Raw genomic sequence first — 21,095 nt, forward strand, 5'->3', positions numbered from 1 at the left:
TTCCTTGTACGTACCCGGATCAGTCCAGACTCCTGGGTTTTGCCCCCACTCTAGCAGATGGAGACAGAAGTTTAGCAACAAATTCCGCCTTATCTGGGCTGGTGCCACCTACAGTCTGGCAGTATTCTTCTGTCTCCAGCAGCTGGAGGAGGTGCCAAACCTACAGTTTGAGTTAGGGCCTAGCTGTTTAGTTAGGGTTAGACAAAAGTAATCAGACAGGGACAGGTTTTTCTTTGCAGGAGATAGACCGCAGTGTGTTCCTGCAGGTCGAGGTCTCCTGCCTCCCAGGGGGTTGTGAGGTCCTGAGGGGACTATTCCCCCCCTGGTTCCAGAGGCTGTAGCTGTTGTGGGTTGAGGACCCTTCAAACAACACTCATACTACTGGGGGTGATACCAGGGAGCCCGGCTCACTCCCCCCAGAAGGTTCAGGACTCAGAGGCGCCAGACAGGTACTTGGGGGGGAAACGCCCCCCCCCCCAAAACATTTTACTGTCCTTTGTTTTTTTGGCGCGGCTGTTCTCCAGGGTTACTCCGATTGCAGGGGGGGGGGTGGGGGTGGTTATCCGCCCTTTCGCCGTGTTTTTGGGGCGTGAGGAGTCTTTTTATTTGGTCTCCATGCTGCGTGTCAGGCCTGCGGCGCGCACGTGGCTGTCCAGAGACAGCCTGTGCACCGCGTGTGTCTCCGGGGGAGAGGGATCCTCTGCAGCCCCGAAGGGGGTAGTTCTTCGGGTCCAGACGGTGATGGGTGTGTTTGGAGAGCTGCCGGGGACAATTCCTGCTCCGTTTTTCGGCAGTGCAGGTCCGGACGCCATTTTGGGTCCCCCGAGGTCGGCGGCTCAGTCGTTGGGCGCCATTTTGCCTCCCTTCACGCCCATGGGTTCGGCAGCACAGGCTGCACATGGAGAGGAGGATCTTCCTCCCAATTTGTATCCCCGCAGCGCAGAATTCCTGAGGGGGACAGGGTCGCGGAAGAGAGCAGATCTTAGACTGCAGATACTGCTGTAGGGGAGGCGGAAGACACTTCTTCGGATTCGTCATTCTCCTCAGAATTTGTTCTTCTCATGCATAAGGCCTTTAAGGCCCGGAAGGTGGGAAGAAAGAGGCTTCTCATTCCGGATTCCCAGCCCCGGCCTCCTAAGCGGGCTTGGGCTCCGCAGGAAGCAAATTCCTTGCTAGAGCAGCGGCCGAAGCCCTTAAGAACCCTGGAGACTGATTCTGATTCGTCTTCGGAATCGGAGGATAAGGTCGATGGGGACTTGCCCTCTCATCTCCCGAGGGGGGTGGAGGGAGACTCCGAGAGGCCACAGGGAGGACTACGTGGAGCCCACAGGCCAGATGGTGATGATCCAAAGGTGATCCAGCCTTTTCACAGGGATGAGCTAGGACCTCTTATACCTGCTATTCTGGGGGAGCTAGGCATTCAGCTCCCTCAAGAGGATTCTCAGCTTGGCGCTACGGACCCTGTGGTGTTGGGGCTCTGGGGGTCTCCTACAGCCTTCCCTTTCCATTTTTCAGCCATGGATTTACTTTTTAAGGAGTGGGACACTCCAGACTTGGGATGGAAGGTGGCTAAGGCCATTGATAAGCTTTATCCCTTACCTGAGGAGGCCTTGGAACTTTTGAGGGTTCCTAAGGTGGATTCAGCTGTGACGGTAGTCACAAAAAAAAACACCATTTCGGTTACAGGGGGCAGAGCCCTGAAGGACCTACAGGATCGTAAGCTGGAAGTCCAGCTTAAAAAGATATTTGAAGTCTCTGCCCTGGGGATTCGGGCAGCGATATATAGTAATTTTTCGTTGCGTGCAGATTTCCGTTGGGTCCAGCAGCTCCTTGCCAGCGAGTCCTTATCCCAGGAAGAAGCCCTACAGGCGGGATGTCTGGAGGCTGTCATTGCCTACAGTGCGGATGCCTTTTATGATTTGCTTCGCACGCCTGCCAGAACCATGGTGTCGGCGGTGTCTGCTCGGAGTCTTTTGTGGTTCCGGAACTGGGCTGCGGACGTGTCATGGAAGGCTCAGCTAGGTTCCTTGCCATTTAAAGGTAAGCTCCTTTTCGGCAAGGAGCTGGAGGACCTAGTCCAGTCCTTAGGCGAGAATAAGGGGCATCGCCTACCAGAAGATAAGTCTAAGTCGAGAGGAGCTTTCCCCTCCATGTCTTGTTTTCGTGGAGGTCGACAGACCCGGACTTCCAGAGGATCAGTTTCTTCCTTTTTGTCACAATGCCAGTAGACAGCAGTCCTACACTCCGTCCTTTTGGGGGCGGCGTTTTGGTAGACCTGGCTCCGGCGAGGGTGCGCCAGGTGGAAAGACCTCACAATGATGGGCAGCCGGCTCATTCCTCGGTCCCAGTAGTGGGCGGCAGACTAACGCTGTTCTACGAGGAGTGGGCCAAAATAACGTTGGATCAGTGGGTCCTCTCTGTGATAAGACACGGTTACGCATTAGATTTTGCACGTATGCCCCGCCAGCAGTTTCTGGTCTCTCCCTGCTCCCAGGCACCAAAGCGCGGAGCGGTTCAAGAAACTCTGCAGCGGCTGCTCGAAATTGGAGCCATCATTCCGGTGCCATCGGAGGAGCTTCGAAAGGGCCGGTACTCCATTTATTTCATGGTCCCCAAGAAAGAAGGAACTTTTCGACCCATTCTAGATCTCAAGTGGGTCAACAATGTCTGCAGATTCCTCTATTCTGGATGGAAACGCTAAGATCAGTCATTGCTTCGGTGAGACGAGGGGAATTTCTGGCATCTCTGGATCTCACCGAAGCCTATCTACATATCTGCATCCGAGCAGATCATCAGCATTTTCTACGTTTCTCCATTCTGGGGCATCACTATCAGTTCCAGGCACTTCCGTTCGGTCTGGCCACGGCACCTAGAACCTTCACCAAGATGATATGGTAGTGGTGGCAGCACAGCTCCGCAAGGAAGGATATCTTGGCTGATCCGAGCAAAGTCAGGAAGCGGTCCATCGGGTGCTACAGTTGCTACGAAACCTTGGATGGGTAGTCAACCTGTCCAAAAGTCAACTGACTCCCTCACAGTCCCTGGAGTTTTTGGGAGCTTTGTTCGACACTCGTCAGGGCACGGTATCCCTCACGGAAGAGCGTGTGATCAAACTTCAAGGTCAGGTTCGGGCCTTGCTAGCCAAGTCTCCTCCAATAGTTTTGGATTATTTACAGGTGCTAGGTTCCAGGACATCAACTTTGGAATTAGTTCCTTGGTCTTTCGCTGATATGAGGCCTTTGCAATATGCGTTACTCTCCCACTGGAACCCAGTTTCAGAACAGTTTCATCTTCTGTTGCCCCTGACAGGATACGCTTGCTCCAGTCTGGCCTGGTGGCTCAACCCGGACAACTTAAGGCGGGGAGTGCCTTTGGTAATTCTAGATTGGACGGTGGTCATCACAGATGCCAGCCTTTATGGCTGGGGAGCGGTTTGTCAGTGGATGTCAGTGTAGGGCAGGTGGTCCTCGCAGGAGGCTCGGTGGTCCATCAATCGCCTAGAGACCAGAGCGGTGAGGTTGGCTCTGCAGGCGTTTCTTCCGATTCTCTGAGGCAAGTCGGTATGTATCCTCTCCAACAATGCGACCATGGTGGTTTATATCAACTGGCAGGGAGGAACAAGGAGTCAACCAGTAGCGTTGGAAGCTCAGTTGCTGATCTCTTGGGCAGGGTCGACAACGTTCGAGCGGGCTTCCTCAGTCGACATTGCATAGATCCCGGAGAATGGGAGCTTACGGATGACGCCTTTCATCGCATTTGTGCTCGTTGGGGAACACCCTGTGTGGATCTGATGGCGACATTCAGGAACACCAAGGCGCCACGCTTCTTTGCCTGCCACAGGGAACCATGTGCGGAGGGCGTGGACGCTCTGGTTCTCCCCTGGCCAGTGGATGTCCTCCTGCAGGTGTTTCCTCCTTGGCTATTCATCGGCCGAACTCTTCGCAGAATACAAGTGCATCTCTCAGAGGTAATTCTCATCGCTCCTGAGTGGCCGAGGCATCCATGGTTCGCGGATCTGATCAATCTGGCGATCGACAGTCTCCTGAGATTTCCGGATCTGCCAGACCTTCTCCATCAGGGTCCGGTTTATTTCAATCAGGTCGAATGCTTTTGTCTAGCGGCATGGCTTTTGAGAGGAAACGTCTGAAGTCCCAGGGGGTATTAGGATGCGGTGGTATCTACAATGTTGCAGTCCTGTAAGGTCTCCACTTACTTGTCTTATGTCAGGATCTGGAAGGTTTTTGATGCTTGGTGTCTTGCCAGGGGTGTTGTTTACCCAGGCGGGAGTCTCAGACGTCTTGAGTTTCCTTCAGTGTGGTTTATCAAAGGGCTTGTCCTGGAGTTCCTTATGAGTACAGTTGGCCGCAATTGGCTCCTTGCGTGGTACCATACATGGGCTGAGCCTAGCGGCGCATCCGGATGTCTCCCGGTTTTTACGAGGTGTGAAGCATTTGAGACCGCCTGTACGGGAACCTTGTCTGTCTTGGAACTTGAATTTGGTTCTTAAAGCCTTGTGTTCGGCACCCTTTGAACCTTTGCATAGGGCAACTTTGAAAGATCTCACCTTGAAGGTAGTCTTTTTGGTGGCAATTGCCTCAGCTCACCGATTGTCGGAGCTTCAAGCGTTGTAATGTAGGGAACCCTTTTTGAGGATTTCTGATTCGGGCGTTTCCCTGCGTACGGTTCCATCCTTTCTTCCCAAGGTGGTGTCATCTTTCCATTTGAATCAGCCAGTGGAGCTTCCAGCTTTCTCTGATCAAGACCGGTTGGACCCCGATTATAAGGAATTGAGGAAGTTGGATGTTTGCCGAGCTTTGCTCCGCTACCTGGAACTTACCAATGAGTTCAGGGTGTCAGATCATCTCTTTGTGCTCTGGAGTGGACCTCGTCGGGGTAATATGGCTTCTAAAACCACGATAGCTCGTTAGTTAAAGGAGTCCATAAATTCTGCTTATTTGTTAAGCGGGCGGCCATTGCCTGTGGGCCTTCGGGTTCACTCTACTCGATCTCAAGCTGCTTCCTGGGCGGAATGTCATCAGGTGTCACCCGAGGAAATATGTAGAGCGGCTACGTGGAAGTCTCTCCACACCTTTGCTAGAAATTACTATTTGGATGTTCAGGCATCAGGGACATTCGGAGAAGGGGTACTGCGTGCGGGCCTCTCCGGATCCCAACCCAAGTAAATGAAGCTCTGGTACATCCCAGGAGTCTGGACTGATCCGGGTACATACAGGGAAAGGAAAATTAGAATCCTTACCTGATAATTTTCGTTCCTGTAGTACCACAGATCAGTCCAGAGCCCCGCCCTATTTAGGGTCTTATCAGTTTGGAGAGTCTACGCTATTGTATTCATGTCTAGTTCTTGCTTTTGCAGACTGGTTGCGTTATGCTGCAGCCCTTGGGTGCTGATCCCATTTGGGGGTTACATGAGCCAATTTTTTCCAGTTATTCGGTTACTGTCTATAGTTAGTTTGGGGTTTTTTATAATCCATTCTGCTTTGACATTAAGTAATACTGCCAGACTGTAGGTGGCACTAGCCCAGATAAGGCGGAGTTTGTTGCTAAACTTCTGTCTCCATCTGCTAGGGGGGGGGCAAAACCCAGGAGTCTGGACTGATCCGTGGTACTACAGGAACGAAAATTATCAGGTAAGGATACTGATTTTCCTTTGATGGCCCTATTAGTTATTCCCACACGATCAGAAAGTAAAATGTGCAAAGCCGCACGTTTTATTTTCAGAAATTAATGCCTGCCCAAAGGCAGGCGCTAATTTCTGCCGGGACCGGGGAAGTGTACAGAAAAGCAGAAAAAACTGAAAAAAACTGCTTTTTCCTGATACCAAAGAAAAAACTGCCCCAAAATTTAAAAACAATTTAAAAAAAAAAAATTTAAAATCGGCAGCTTCCATTTTCTGAACTCGTGGCTGTCAGTGGGCTTGAGAACCGACGCTGGAAAAATTGAGCGTCAGCTGTCAAACCCGCTGACAGCCGCCGCTTCTGTCAAAAGGAGGCGCTAGGGATGCGCTAGTGTCCCTAGCGCCTCTTTTTACCACGGGCCCTAATTTGCTTGTTCTTTCCCCCTGAATCGCGCGCACAGGAGAGTGGCCTGTGAGCTTGCCCGCTCTCCTGCGACTTTTACTGAATCGGCCCATTAGATTGTAAGCCCTCTGGGGATAGGGAAGTGCCAACAGTACCTGAATGTAATCCACTTTGAAGTGCCAAAAAGTGCGAAAAACGGAATTTAAAAATCTAAATAAAAAATGAATAGTGTTGAATTACCTGAAGAAGGCAGCAGGAAGAACCCTGAGCGGGGTGCTGCAGGGAGACCTGTAGATAGTACTATAGAAAGCCCAGTGGGAGGCGTTTTAGGGTGCTCAAAAACCAGAGAAAGCCCAGAAACTGGGGCTGAGGAAAGGGGCCATGGTGTGCCCAGAAGGGGGCAATACCGAGTAGCATGTGAGTGGCAGTATTGAGTGGCCAATGCGTGGCACTGATGAGTCAGTGAGAGCTGCGGTGGAGTCACCAGATTGTAACTCTCAAGAGGAGGCACATATCACCACAGAGATGATTGATCTGTACTTTCCATATGTCCCACAGCCAGTCCAAGGAGTTCCTCTATCTGAGTCCACCTGGAGCTACAGATAGAGGAATATGGGTGTACACTGGGTGAGGGCCGCAGTAGGTAGTACTAAGAATATTGTCTGAGGTAACCCTAATGTGTAGGGGTGAGCCTGACCCTAGATTCCTGACCCCAAGCCTAGCTGGGGGGGGAGGTCAGATGAAGGGGAGTGGGGTGTATGGCACTTCCCTGGATGGGATCCAGGGGAAGTAGTAACTCTTGGATTGACGAGTCCAAGCTGAGGGGGGCCATTATGTGACAGAGTGCTCCATTTAAATATGTTCAGGACTAGGCTAGATGCCTGGTCCATCTTAAATCCCACAGAGGGAGAGAGCTCTCTGGGTGGGACCCTGCTGGGCAGGGTGAGCCTTTAAGGCAGGATTGGCTGGGGCAGGATAAGTTTGTGAGCCCAGCTGAGATCAGGAGGCCCCTACGTCTCCAGGAGAAGCAGCTCCTATAAAACTATTCTGACCAAATCAGAAGGGATTGAATGTATACTGTCCAGAGGGAAGACAGTTTACAGTCTTGTGTGTAAGCTGAATACTGCTAAGGTAGGCAGGCAGTCCACTGTTTTGTGTTTGATTCTATGAATAAAAGTGAATATGGCTTTAGAAAAGGCTGAAGTCAGTGTGGTTTACTGCTCCAGCCCAGAAGCTTTGCTTGGCCATCCTCGCAGGGTTCTTCCTCCACTCCATTGCATTGACATAAGGGTGTTGACCGCAAAACTCTTAATACCAGTGATAATGTCACAGAAAGAATTTGCGGGTCTCTGTGTCCATCTGCTAGCAGGATAGTATAAACCCATGCATTTAGAGTGGTTTAGCAGGAGTAGAGGAAAGGAAATTAACAGGTAAGACTGTATTTACCATCTAAAACAAAGTGGGAGCATCCCTTGTCTGTCCCTCCAGTTAATTGGAAGGCAGATGCCATCTACCTAGTCCAACAGGCATTGGGGTTTGAGAGGCGCCATCTCCCACACCAGTCGGTTGTGGTGGAGTCGGCTCTTAAGAAAGCTAAGCGTTCCCACACCCACGCCTCTGCCCCTCCAGTCAAGAGCACAAGGTGTTGGATGCCCTGGGTAGGAAGGTGTGTCAGGGCGCTGTACTCATCACTCGTATCACCTCCTACCAACTATATATGAACCAGTACAACCGGAACCCATGGAAGCAGGTCCAGGAGCTATCAGAGCGCCTGCCTCAACAGCAGCAGGATGTGTTCAGCAGGGTCTGGAGGCAGGAAAAACACAAGGTGAGGTCTCAGCTAGCCCCCCAGCAGAGCCCCACCACGGGGTTTTGACTGGGAGTGAAGGAGCATGAGTCAGATTGCCTTACCCTCAGCATCCTGCCCTCCAGTCAGAGGCAGTCTGCGTTGTGCATACCGCTGGCCCCACGTTACGTTGGACGAGTGGATTCTCACCATCGTTCACCGAGGGTACTGGCTGAATTTCAGGGATGTCCTAGCGGACTCTCCCCCATGTCCATTGTGGGCTTCGTCTGCTTCCCAGGAAATAGTTCTGACAGAACTCTCCGCCCTTCTAATGGCCAGAGCAGTAGAACCCGTTCCCCTCTGCCAGCGGGTCAGAGGGTTCTACTCTTGATATTTCCTGATACCAAAGAGAATTGGGTGCCTACACCCTATTCTCGACCTGAGAACCTGGAACAAATTCCTTCAAAGAGAAAGGTTCAAGATGGTCTCTTTGAGCACCCTGATTCCGCTCCTAAGAGGAGGAGACTGGCTCTGCTCCCTTGACTTGAAAGATGCCTATGCACAAATTTTAATCTTCCTGGGTCACAGGAAGTATCTTTGCTTTGTGGTGGGAAAGGATCACTTCCAGTATCCGAGTGTTGCCATTCGGCCTTGTATCAGTCCCCAGGTTTTCACCAAGTGCCTGGCAGTAGTGAGGGTGCACCTCCGACGACAGCGGGTACACATGTTCCCCTACTTGGACGACTGGCTGGTGAAAAGTGTGACCCAGCAGGGGGCACTTTGATCCTTACGTCTGACCATCCAGGTGCTACAATCTCTGGGGTTTGTCATCAATTACCCCAAGTCTCACCTCAGCCCGTTGCCACACCTGGGCTTCATTGGAGCCAGACTGGACATGTTCAGGCCAAGGTGTTTCTGCCCTGCGATTGAGCACTTGCCTTGTCGTCGCTGGCGAGCTTGGTCCACAGCCATCAACAGGTTTCTGCTTGTCTGCTGCTTCATCTTTTGGGTCACATGGCTGCATCTGTCCATGTCACCCCTTTGGTCTGCCTGTGCATGCGCAGGGCGCAATGGACCTTGTGGTCACAGTGGCAGCAGTCATCTCAGGACCTCGGGGCTTGTGTCTACTTCATGCTGCCTCTCCAGGTCTCCCTCTCCTGGTGGAAGGATCTATCCAACCTGGAGCAGGGGGTTCCTTTTCAAGTTTCAGTGCCTCAGGTGCTGCTTACCACCGATGCCTCCCCAATGGGTTCGGGGGCGCATGTGGACAACCTCCATATGCAAGGTTGGTGGATGGCCAGGAATCTGTCAGATTTATGCCCTTTGGGCGTTTTGAGACAGTTTGTCCCCAAGACAGTCCTGATCCGGACAGATAATCAAGTAGCAATGTGGTACATCAACAAACAGGGAGGCACTGGGTTGTTCCTCTGTCAAGAGGCGGTACGGATTTGGTCCTGGGCTCTGTCGCAGGGCTGGAACCTAGCTGGAACAGAGATTCTCCAAGAACAAACATGATGGAAGTCCTCACATATGGGTAACATCATCAGATGGAGCCCGGAACGGAACTTTGATCTCCAAGATTCTAGAGTTTTCAGCATGCCCACTGAGCATGTGCAGCTGTAGTCATCACCCTGTCCCCTAGGCACTCTCTCAGTCTTTTTTTTTTTTTTTTCCGCTGAGCTGTTGTCTCGCGGTTGTGTAGCTCATGCTGATGTTTTTCACATTGTTCAGCTTTGCTCTCTTACAGCTTGTAAGTGATTTTTTCTAGAGCTGCAACTTTTCTTTCTGGTAGTTTTATTATTTTTTTTTCCCAACTGTCTGCCGGCCGCTTGGTGGGTTCTCCCCTGTGCAGCCTGGCAGAGTCTGGTAATAAAAAAAAAAAAAAACCAAACTGCTCCTGCAGGTTTTGTATTTGTGTTCTCTCTTTTCTCTGTCTGTTTTTCTTTTTTTCCACAGTACTGACAAGATTGAACTATGCAAGTCCGTCTGTGATCCTCGTAAGCTGCTGAGCCTGGGGACTCACCTGAGTTCTACCCGGGCTGGAGTTCCATGGTTCAATGATCGATTGGCATCGATGGATTCAGACAGTGGAAAGTTCAAGGACCATGCCTTGATCCCTGTTGGGGGGGAGAGCTCATTCCACATCTCAAGGAACTAGTCTCCACAGGCAGGAGCCCTGGATGATATTGCCTCTGCTCCTGCTTTCCAGCCTTGGCAATGCAATCTCCTTGGGAGAGAGGGTGAGTGGAGCCTGGGCTAGCAGCTTGCTGCGGCACCTTGGTGCCACACCCATGAACGATTGCTCGTGCACAGCTGTGACCAGCGCACCGTTCGTTCAACGCATCAATGTTTGGACCGCATCAGGGCCAGGGCACATCCTTGTACCATGGTCCCCTTGATGCCATTGAGGTTCAGGGACACCCTTTTTGCCATCGAAGTACATGACTGCCCACGATGCCATAGTGGCCTTCTGTGCTGTTGGTGCCGGTGGAACTGGAGTCTCACTGCATTAGTTGGGCAACTTACGGATCAAGCTCAGAGGTAGCCTTCTACTTGAGGTGCACTGGTGCATCTGTAGCAGTTGCCTGGTGCCCTCAGGGCTCCTGGGTGATATTCTCTACAGAGCACTGGGGAAGCTCAGGGCTGTCCCTTCAGCTGACGATCCCAGTGTTGGGGGCCCCACCAAGATGTGCACACCATCAATATTAATGGGCATTAACGAGGCTCTTGTCAGCTGTAATGCTTGAGAGGCCATCTAGCTTGCAGCATCAACACCACCGGATAAACTGGGGAGCCGAGGGGAATTGCCGTTGGCACTGGCGGTCTTCGATTTTATTATCGATGTCCGGTCGGAATGCTGTGGGGCCTCTCCCTGCAGATCCTCATGTCTTCTTTGGTCCATACCTTTGGGCATCGGGGTCCCCAGGTGATTAACGTCTGTGGGCACCTATGGCGCCAGGAATGACGCTATTTACTGGCAAACTGCTTATAGATCGCAGGATGTGTCCGCAGTCCTCCATTAGCATCTGCACTTGCCAGGGACTTCGCTGCAGGCTTTCCCTGTGGGACTCGCATGCAAGCCTGCTCCGACACAGTTTCGATGGCCCAACTCTTGGAGCGTTCTCAGGTACTGAAGGGGGCGACACCATAGACCACCGTCCTCCACCATGCCTAACCCAGAGTACCAGTGGTGCTGGGGATGCTGTCTTCATGCTGACCTCTCCACTCTGCTGCAGTTACTGTGACGTTGACCCGTGGCATCTGTTCCAAGGGCCCCGGACACTGGCAGGCAGCATTCTCACTGGTTGTGCAGTCCTCAGCCACACTAGAGTTCTGCCATCTTTCGACGTATTCTCAGCCTCCACATTAATCCATATTGCATAGCGCTGAGGAGCACTGGTGGAGGAGCTGTCATTACCCACACTCTGTGCTTGGTTATGGGGTGGCATGTAGCCACCGACTCTAGCATATGGTTCTCAGTCTTCGCTGGGGTGTGGGATTTCTCCCAGAAGTGCAGCGCTCAGGGTTTTGCCACCATCCGTGGATGGGTTACCACTGCATTAGTCCACCTAGCGTGCTTTCACAGCGGAGGGCTTCCAGTTGCCCTCTGTCACCTTGGTGTGTGTGCATGTGCAGAAGGAGTTGGTGGCCGAGTACCCCGCATGAGGGGTACTGCCCTCTGCTCCGGGTAGCAAGCAAGCTATTCTTCCCTTGTTTTCAGGATCACTTTGTCTGTGGGCAGAGCAATCCTGGGTCATGCAACGTTGTCCGTTGCCGGGCCACGTGCTTTCTTAGGAGGGGAAGTATATGAACTCATGGCTGGGGTAATGTTTCTGCAGTGGGGTGGCTTGGTACTCTGTCCCGAGTTCGCCCTGGGCCTGCCCTGATGCCCTTTGGGTTTACGGGCTGGTAATATGATCAGGTTCTACCGGGGTTTGCGCTTGCGACTCCCTGGCTTCCTGACTCCTGGTGGAGCCTTCGAGACTTCTCCCCGGGGCAATTGCTCTGTTTCCACAGTTTCAAGAAGACTGAGGGCTCCATCTCAGTGGAATACACCCTGCTGTCTTTGGCAGTGAATTGTTTGCTTGGGCTTGATAGACAACCGGGTGACTTGTGCTTGCCTCGGCCGTCCGCCGGTTTCCCTCCTTGTGTTCTTCGCTCCTTCTGACTTCCGATTGGTTTGTAGGAAGGAGTGGAGATGCAGCTAAGAAGCTCGTGGTATCTCTCCGTATACCTGCAGGGAGAGAGACTGCTATAGTTTGTTTTTTTTTCTCATTCTCTGGGTTGCCGAAAGGGCCTTCCTGCTCCCCTTGCTATCCTGTAACAGGATAGATCAGGGGTCAGGAACCTATGGCTCGGGAGCCAGATATGGCTCTTTTGATGGCTGCATCTGGCTCGCAGACAAATCTTTAATAAAAAAGTAAAAATCTAACAAAGTCCCCCACCCTCCTGACCCCCCCAAGACCTGCCAAAAGTCCAGCGGAGGTCCAGGAGCGATCTCCTAGACTTGGGCGGTCGGCTGCCAGTAGTCAAAATGGTGCCGACGGCCCTTTGCCCTCACTATGTGTCACTGGGGTCGACCAATGGTGGCGGTAGCCCCTGTGACATAGTAAGGGCAAAGGGCCGTCGGCTGCCAGTAATCAAAATGGTGTCGACGGCCTTTGCCCTTACTATGTCACAGGGGCTACCGCCGCCATTGGTCGACCCCAGTGACATAGTGAGGGCAAAGGGCCGTCGGCGCCATTTTGACTACTGGCAGCCGACAGCCCAAGTCCAGGAGATCGCTCCCGGACCCCCGCTGGACCACCAGGGACTTTTGGCAGGTCTTGGGGGGGGGTCAGGAGGGTGGGGTTTGTAGTAAATTAATTTTGGAGGTCTTGGGGGCGTCAGGAGGGTGGGGGGTTTTGTTAGATTTTTACTTTTTTATTAAAGATTTGTCTGCGAGCCCTGGACCCCCGCTGGATCACCAGGGACTTTTGGCAGGTCTTGGGGGCGTCAGGAGAGTAGGGGGTTGTAGTAAATTAATTTGGTAGGTCTTGGGAGAGTCAGGAGGGTGGGGGGCGGGGGGTTGTAGTTAGTATGGCTCTCACGGAATTACATTTTAAAATATGTGGCATTCATGGCTCTCTCAGCCAAAAAGGTTCCCGACCCCTGGGATAGATGAACCAGTTCTGGCAGGTGAACTTAAATCAGCTTCAGGCCTATTTTTATCTCCCTGCTAGAAAGCTTTGGGGGCTACAGGTCTTTTTTGTGGATTGTTCTTATCCCCTGAAACCCTTGACGCTGGCCTGTGCGTTCAGCTAGGTCTGATGGTTCGGCATGTAATGTCTGTCCCAGGCTCTGCTGTGATTTACTGCTTGTTCTTTCAAATGTGATGTGGGTTTCTTCTGCCCATTCAGCCTACCCAGCCATACCTGGGCACCCTTCTCCAGATCTTTGGCTGTCGATGGTCTTTCTGGAGGACTCTCGGACCCCAATTTTTTTCATTTGTTTTTTTCACACCGAAGAAACTGCGGTTTTCGTCCTAGAGTCTCTCTTGTTTACATTTCTGGGACCTTCCTATATCCAAAAGGATCTAGATCCGCTATTTTAGTAAGAAACCCTGCTTGTACTGTTTTCCATGATGCGCTGATGCTTCTGCTTGCACTTGCATCACTCCCCTGCCTTGGGCATCCCTGCTACATATGAGAGTTTGTCTCAGTCTTTTTCTTGGATTTCTTTGTAGAACTCAACTCTTCTCCAGCATGGTGGGTCGGCTGCCTCTCAGGCAAAGGAGGGAGTAGTGCTCCAGCATTCTGTGGTTTACCGCTTTGTCCTGCTTGGACAGCCTATAGCTTGGTATTCACCCATATCTGAGGAGTACCATCCTGCTTGTCCTAGGAGAAAACAGAGTTGCTTACCTGTAACAGGTGTTCTCCTAGGACATCAGGATGTTAGTCCTCAGGAAACCTGCCTGCCATGCTGCAGAGTTGGGTTCTCTTGCATTTTGTGATTTTATTTTTTTCACTCGGGAATTCTATGTTAGAAGACTGAAGAGGGACCCCATGTGGACGTGTGGATCATGGCATGCTGGGCATGCTCTGTGTGATGGTCAAAGTTCTAGAAATTTTGACAAAAAGATTTCCATGCCAGGCTCCATCTGATGATGTCACTCATCTGTGAGGACTAACATCCTACCAGGGCCTTGGTATCAGATATTCTGTGCTTTCTTCAGAACGGTCTGACCGAGGGCTTGTCATGTAGCTCGCTGAGGGTGCAGGTGGTGGCTCTTGGCTGTCTGCGTGGTACCATTCAAGGAGTAGCGTTAGCGGCGCATCCAGATGTGGTTCGTTTCCTCCGTGGAGCAAAGCACTTGCGTCCACCAGTGAGGCATCCTTGTCCGTCTTGGAGTCTGAATTTAGTTCTCACAGTGCTTTGCTTGGTGCCCTTTGAGCCTTTGAAAAGGGTGACTCTGAAGGATCTTACTTTGAAGGTAATCTTTCTGTTAGCTATTCCATCTGCTCATAAAGTGTCGGAGCTTCAAGCTCTTTCCTGTAGGGAACTGTTTTTGAGGATTTTGGATTCGGGTGTTTCCTTGCGGACAATGCCATCATTTCTGCCGAAAGTGGTTTCTGCCTTTCATGTCAACCAATCAGTGGAGCTCCCGGCCTTCGCGGTCTTAGACTGATCTGACCCCCTGTTCAGAGACTTGAGGAGGCTGGATGTTCGCAGAGCATTGCTGCATTACCTGGAGGTTGCCAATGACTTTCGGGTTACAGACCATCTTTTTGTACTGTGGAGTGGTCCCAAACGAGGTCGAATGGCGTCCAAGGATACTATAGCTCGCTGGTTGAAGGAGACTAGCAGCTCGGCCTATTTGTTACGGGGCAGACCTCTTCCAGTTGGGCTTCGTGCTCACTCTACTCCTTCGAAAGCAGCGTCTTGGGCGAAGTGCCAGGTGGTATCGCTGCAGGAGATCTGCAGAGCGGCTACTTGGAAATCCTTGCATACATTTGCGAGGCATTACAGACTGATGTCCAAGCACCGGGTCCTGGAGAATTTGGAGAAGGAGTGCTGCGAGCGAGTATCTCCGGATCCCATCCCAGGTAGGAAAGCTCTGGTACATCCCAGGAGTCTGGACTGATCCGGGTACGTACAGGGAAAGGAAAATTAGTTTCTTACCTGATAATTTTCGTTCCTGTAGTACCACGGATCAGTCCAGAGTCCCATCTGTCAGAAACATGGAAGTTAGGGAGAGTCCACTCTGTTCTTATTTAGTTCGTTTTTCAGATTTACAGAAATTTGGATTGCCCTTAAGTGGGTCCACAGGTTCAGTTCCTGGAGGATTGCGTGAACCGGTTATTTCTTTTTCTTGTTGAAGGGTTCTTGTATATAGTTATAGTGGTTTTGATAGCCATTCTGCTTTGACATTGAGTAATACTGCAAGACTGTAGGTGGCACCATCCTATTTAAGGCTGAGTTTTGTTTTGAAAACTTCTGTCTCTATCTGCATAAGGGGGGAAAAACCCAGGAGTCTGGACTGATCCGTGGTACTACAGGAATGAAAATTATCAGGTAAGAAACTAATTTTCCTTTTTACGTGGAGTTTGTATAGCAATATAAGGGTTTCAAATTTCTTGTGGGTTTTATTTGTTTGAAAGTTTTGCTGCTTTCACAAATTTACTGACTAAGAAATTCTGCTTTTAGGGCTAGGGGAATGTTATCTCATGATAGCAAGAGGTGCTCTAGCAGATTATCTGGACGGAAAAGCTGTGGACCACATAGAACAAGCAATTGAGTTCTTTACAAGGTTAGTATTAATAGGACTTTGTTTCATCTCCTTTTGATGGTTTCTCTATCTTTCAGCTAAATAATAAAATTTTGGAAGATTTACTCACAAACGTTTTCAATCTTGGGTGTAGGATACAAGAGTTGTATTTTTTGCTTTTATGAAATCACAGGGAAGAGAGTATAATTTGTTGCTATTTTACAGCCAGATTCATCAAAATGCTATAAATATAGCAGAAATATCACCTGCGATTAAAAAAAAAAAGTATGGTTAGGCTAATTTCCTGTCTACCGCAATACATGGGCAATTTCTGCAAAGTGCGATACAGTATCACAGTGCATGTGATTTATGTGCGTGGTGCACTATTTGATTTATATGTATACTAGCTGCCTCTTTTGGGAGGGGGATGAGAGAGTGCACTTTAATATGGAGAATAGGACTCTATGTATATCTAGCACTGTAGATGGGCACAGTCAGCTCAGGGTGGGTTTGGAGGGTGATGTTACATACACAGTCAGAGGAAATAACTGCAGATTTGCAATCATTGAACAATTTCTATCATTTGAATCGATAAAGGAGGAGTTGATTTGTATAATGCAGTCTCTAGCTAACTTGCATTGCAATATTTATTGCATGTGTTAGACCCATTCAACAAGTGTATGAGCCCTAATACATTTTGATGAATAACACTGTTATTTTTCAAATGTTTCCAGGCTTCTTATTTAAATTGTGTAGCAAAAAATTGCTTAAGGCCATTTTATATAAGGAGAAACTAAATCTAAATTATTTTCTATAACTGTTGATCAGAGATTACACATTGTTTTATGTTTGATTGATGATGCAAAACCTAAATCTAAGAAGTTTGTTTTATTTTAAATATTTTGTTTGTGCACTTTGAGATCCATTTTCAAAGGGGTTTGTCCAGATAACTTTAGAGTTAGTCGGCTGAACCTGAGGTTTGAATATCTGGCCTCTTTAACTGGATACATTTTATTATTTACACTTTTGAATAATAGAAGGACTAGAGGGCATTCCATGAAGTTAGCAGGTAGCACATTTAAGACTAATCGGAGAAAATTCTTTTTCACTCAATGCACAGTAAAGCTCTGGAATTTGTTGCCAGAGGATGTGGTTAGTGCAGTTAGTGTAGCTGGGTTCAAAAAAGGTTTGGATAAGTTCTTGGAGGAGAAGTCCATTAACGGCTATTGATCAAGTTTACTTAGGGAATAGCCACTGCTATTAATTGCATCAGTAGCATGGGATCTTCTTAGTGGTTGGGTAATTGCCAGGTTCTTGTGGCCTGGTTTGGCCTCTGTTGGAAACAGGATGCTGGGCTTGATGGACCCTTGGTCTGACCCAGCATGGCAATTTCTTATGTTCTTATGTTCAACTATCAGGCCAATACAGAACGGTGTGCTCGGCAGAGCTCACTGTTAGATCCCGTTTGGCTGCGTGGTTTTGGCACGCTATTACCCCTTATACAGTAAGGGGTAATAGCGCGTGGAAAACGCGCAGCCAACCCCCCGAAATTAATAGCACTCATCACATGCAAATGAATGTTGATGAGTCTATTACACTATACACTGTACACTGTACACTTGCCCGGCACCGGGCCCTCTCTCCCAGTATGTCTGGTTTGAAGAAGAAATCAAAAACAGTGAACGGTTTCGTAAGTTGTATTTGCAGGAAGATTGTCCCTCTTTGAAGACCGCGAGTTGTGTTATTGGTCATTCAGCCTGGAACATGACCAAAAGAGCTGCTATAATTGTGCCCGGATGTCCCAGGACTCGGAGAGATACAGGATGCTTCACATCGAAGAACTGCGCTAATCTTTTCAGAGTCACAGTAGGTCTTTCTTCCACAGTGCAGCCTCATCTGCAACACTGGGAAAGAAGTTGAGAAGAAGCTCCTGAAACATTCCCCCCCCTGTCTGCTCAGACCAAAGCCGCAGGGTCAAGTTCATCAACCACTCTGCATTGACACCAAGCACAAACTGCATTGAAAAAGCATAAACATTCTAAGCATGGAGCATTGGCACCAGCACCATCAAAGCAGCCATCATCAGTGCTGCTTTGATGATGCATAGACTTGCTCAGTGCAGCTTTCACTAATGCCATCGCATGTGCATCAAAGTGCTTGACACAGGATGCACAAAACACTATGCACCTGATGCATAATACCCTCAACGTAAAGAAAGCCTGTGGCTTCTACCAGGATGCACGGTGCAGCTCCAATGCAACTGACACAATATTGTCAACCTGCGCTGGTTTCAATGCACATTTTTAAAGACCTGCTGAAGCATACCAAAACATTGAAATTGTCCAAACATTCTACCCCATCAAAGTCATTGATGCATCCAACACAGACTTTGATTTATCAAGCTGCTTTACCAAAATAGCTCTACAAAGCCCATCCTAGGCCTGCGAGAGAGGGGGGTCAGATTATCCTTGCTGCTGCCAGTAACCAGGATGCTCACCCACCTAGACTAGTAACAGAAGGACTTCACCGGCAAACTATGCAGAACCAGTGACCTCTATAGTACAGCTTACTTCTAACAGGCCACCCATTTTGAAGCAAGAGCCTATACTGATCTCTGAATAGGATATCCTACTGCCTATACCAGGACAGAGGATACATCAGATGCTCGTCCAAATTGCAGACTTGGAGAAGAGTTTTTACCTTTCTGATCAAGCAGATGAAAAGAACAATCCAACCTCTCCTTACTACTATTGCTAAAGTGATTTCCGAGTCTGGAATCCCGATACCGCTTATAGGGGTGAACTCTTCATCAGAACCCTTGCTCAGGGGTTCTTCATCCATTGCAGTGGATTCCAGCAGATCAAAAGTCTTAGACCCGGCTGCTCCTCTGAGTCAACTGGAAACCCCTTCGTTTGCCCTCTTCATCACTGGAGTCCTGGTAAGTGCCATACCTTTAGGCTCGGATAATGACTGCTGGCAATACCCTCTGACCCTCTTTCAGATTCTCTGGACCACACCTTGCTACCAGAGGATTTAACCTATTTTAAGTTTGTGAAAAAAAATGGGTACTTCACTGGGCATCTATATTTGCAAAGACGAAGACCCCCCACTCTGAGCTTCTTGGGCTTCTTCAAATACTGGACACTCCAGCCGAATGAGCAGCTCTTCCAGTTCATAACATGCTCTGCGTTTTAATAATAAGAATGTGGGGAAACTCCCATTTCAGTTGCTCCTACAGCAAGAAAGTTAAACCTCAAATTCAGAATCCAGCCAATCACCAGGCTTTGGTGTCGTCCAGCTGCCTAACTGTAACATTTGGCTGGCTGTGGGACGGCACCATGACCAGCCACACCCACTGCAAGATGCTGATATGCTCCGTGGCTCCCATGCCACCATTTCGGCATTACTGCCACTGCTCCGCTTAGGCACGCGCACATTATGAACGTTCCACAGTGGGAACTTGGACTCGGCACTCCCCGATGATCTCAGGCTCTCTGGGCCTTTTAAACCCTGCAAGAAGCCTAGATCATTGCCTCTGCCTAGCAGTGTATGTTGCTTCCTGTGTGTTCTTTGCCTTTCTTGTTTCCTGCATTTATCTCCTGGTCCATTTTCTTGCTTGTGGTCCCACTTTGTACATCCTGCCTGTCCATGGTCCTCTGTGTCCTATCTCCATGTCTGTCTCGGCCTGACTCTTGCCTTTGACCTTGCTCCGGATACTGACCATTCTCGTTCCTGCCCCACCTGCCTTGGACCATCGCTATGGATACTGACCACTTTCTTGCCACCTGCCACTGATCTTTGCTTTGGACCTGGACTGTGCTCTGCTCGCTGTCTGCCCTGACCCTTGGTCTGTACCTGGTGACTCTCTGATTGCTGTCTGCCATAACCTCAACCTGGCCCCAGACACTCTCCTTGTCTTAGCTCTGTGGGATTATTGCTTAATTTCTGCTGGCCCCCGGAACCCAAAGGCTCAACCTGTGGGAAATGGGACTGTTATAGGTGAAGCTCCAGTCCAGTCTCAGTCCAGGGCACATCTGCTAGCTGGCGGTGTAGGCCTAGAGGGTTCTCTCTCTAGGCTGTGCCAACCACACCCCAGCACAAGAGGCCACTTTGCTTACATTAATCAGTCTGTAGTGGCTGAATCTGCTATAAGAAAGCAGATGAGAGAGATGCACTCAAATTCTCCTTCTGGAAAAGACCACAAACGTTTGGTAAGAGAATTTTTCAGAGTGCAATGCTATCTGCTTGTATTATCCACCAATTCTACGTTGTGCAATGCAAACACGACTTTATTCAAAAAGTTGAAGACTTTCTTGCCTACTGTGGAACAAAGCATTTACTATCCACATCCACTCCTGGATGTGGAAGAGGACATCCTTCATCTACTCTGATCAGTTTGATTCCTTTGATTCCATTTCAGGTACCTCATCTGCTTCTATTGGAGCTAGACATAGGGCATGATCTCGGTTGAATAGCATCCATATGGATGTTCATGAAAAACTGGCGAACCTCTCCTGCTTAGGGGGCAATCTTTTCATGGAGAAACTTTGTCAGACGGTCACTCAAATTAAGGACCAGAATGTGGCAGTGCAGTTGCTCTTGACTGCTCTTGAACAGCCCAACATAGCATGGCATTATTTCTATCCCTACAAATGACCGTACTGCTATAGGCAGCCTTACTGGTCTTTTCAACAATACCATTGACTACCCCTTCCTGCCTAGCGTCAACAGCCACTTTTAGCCAGGCTTCGACAAAGAGAATGCAGTTAACAGAAACCTGCACAACAGGCCCAACCCAAACTGGGGCCTAATTTTCGAACCCTTTGAACAATCTGTTTCCAACTCTCCCAATAGGGGGAAGAATCCTATATTTTGAGGAGGAGTGGCGTCAGATCACCAAGAACCCTAAGTCCTCCAAGTTATAATGTCTTGGTATCATTTGTTTCCCCTGACTTCCATGCCTTCCATATTATATATTTGGTTTTACATCAGGGTTCATCTCATTTATCACAGCTTCAACTGGAATTCCACTCATTTCTCCAACAATGAGTGATAGAACCAGTCCCAATGTCCAATATGTTCTGGGTTTCCATTCCCAGTACTTCCTTATCCCCAAGAAAAGAGGGGGACTGTGCTCCATTTTTTTTTTACTTGAGTTGTCTGAACAAACACATACTCCAAGAGAAATTCAAAATGAGCTCCCTCAGCATGAACCTTTCTTATATATAGAAGGAAGAATGAATGTGTGAATTAGATAAAGAATGGATCTACTCACATACTATTCCACTCTTTGTATTGGCAGTACCTCCACTTCCAGGTGGATGCTTCCCACTACCAGTACAGAGTACTTCTATTTTGGCCTTTCATCAGCCCCAAGAATCTTTATGAAATGCCCTATGGGGTAGTAAGAGCTTATCTCCATTGTCAAGCAATACAAGTCTTCCCATACCTGGATGATTGGCTTATTACAGCAGTACTCTGCTCGCTTGTCTTGACCATGGCTGTCCTATATCGCTTAGGTTTC

General features: G+C 49.4%; 1 protein-coding gene across 2 annotated transcripts in view; it reads left to right on the plus strand.

Moving 5' to 3' along the window:
- Positions 1 to 21,095, plus strand: part of TTC37 (tetratricopeptide repeat domain 37) — a 539,154-nt gene that overhangs the window by 173,388 nt on the left and 344,671 nt on the right. For both annotated transcript variants that reach the window (XM_029573103.1, XM_029573110.1), the window contains exon 18: positions 15,511 to 15,613. In XM_029573103.1, coding sequence (XP_029428963.1) covers positions 15,511 to 15,613 — 103 coding nt within the window. The remainder of the gene's footprint in view (positions 1 to 15,510; positions 15,614 to 21,095) is intronic.

The sequence above is a fragment of the Rhinatrema bivittatum genome, chromosome 1 (assembly GCF_901001135.1).
Source record: "Rhinatrema bivittatum chromosome 1, aRhiBiv1.1, whole genome shotgun sequence".
Lineage (NCBI taxonomy): Eukaryota > Metazoa > Chordata > Amphibia > Gymnophiona > Rhinatrematidae > Rhinatrema > Rhinatrema bivittatum.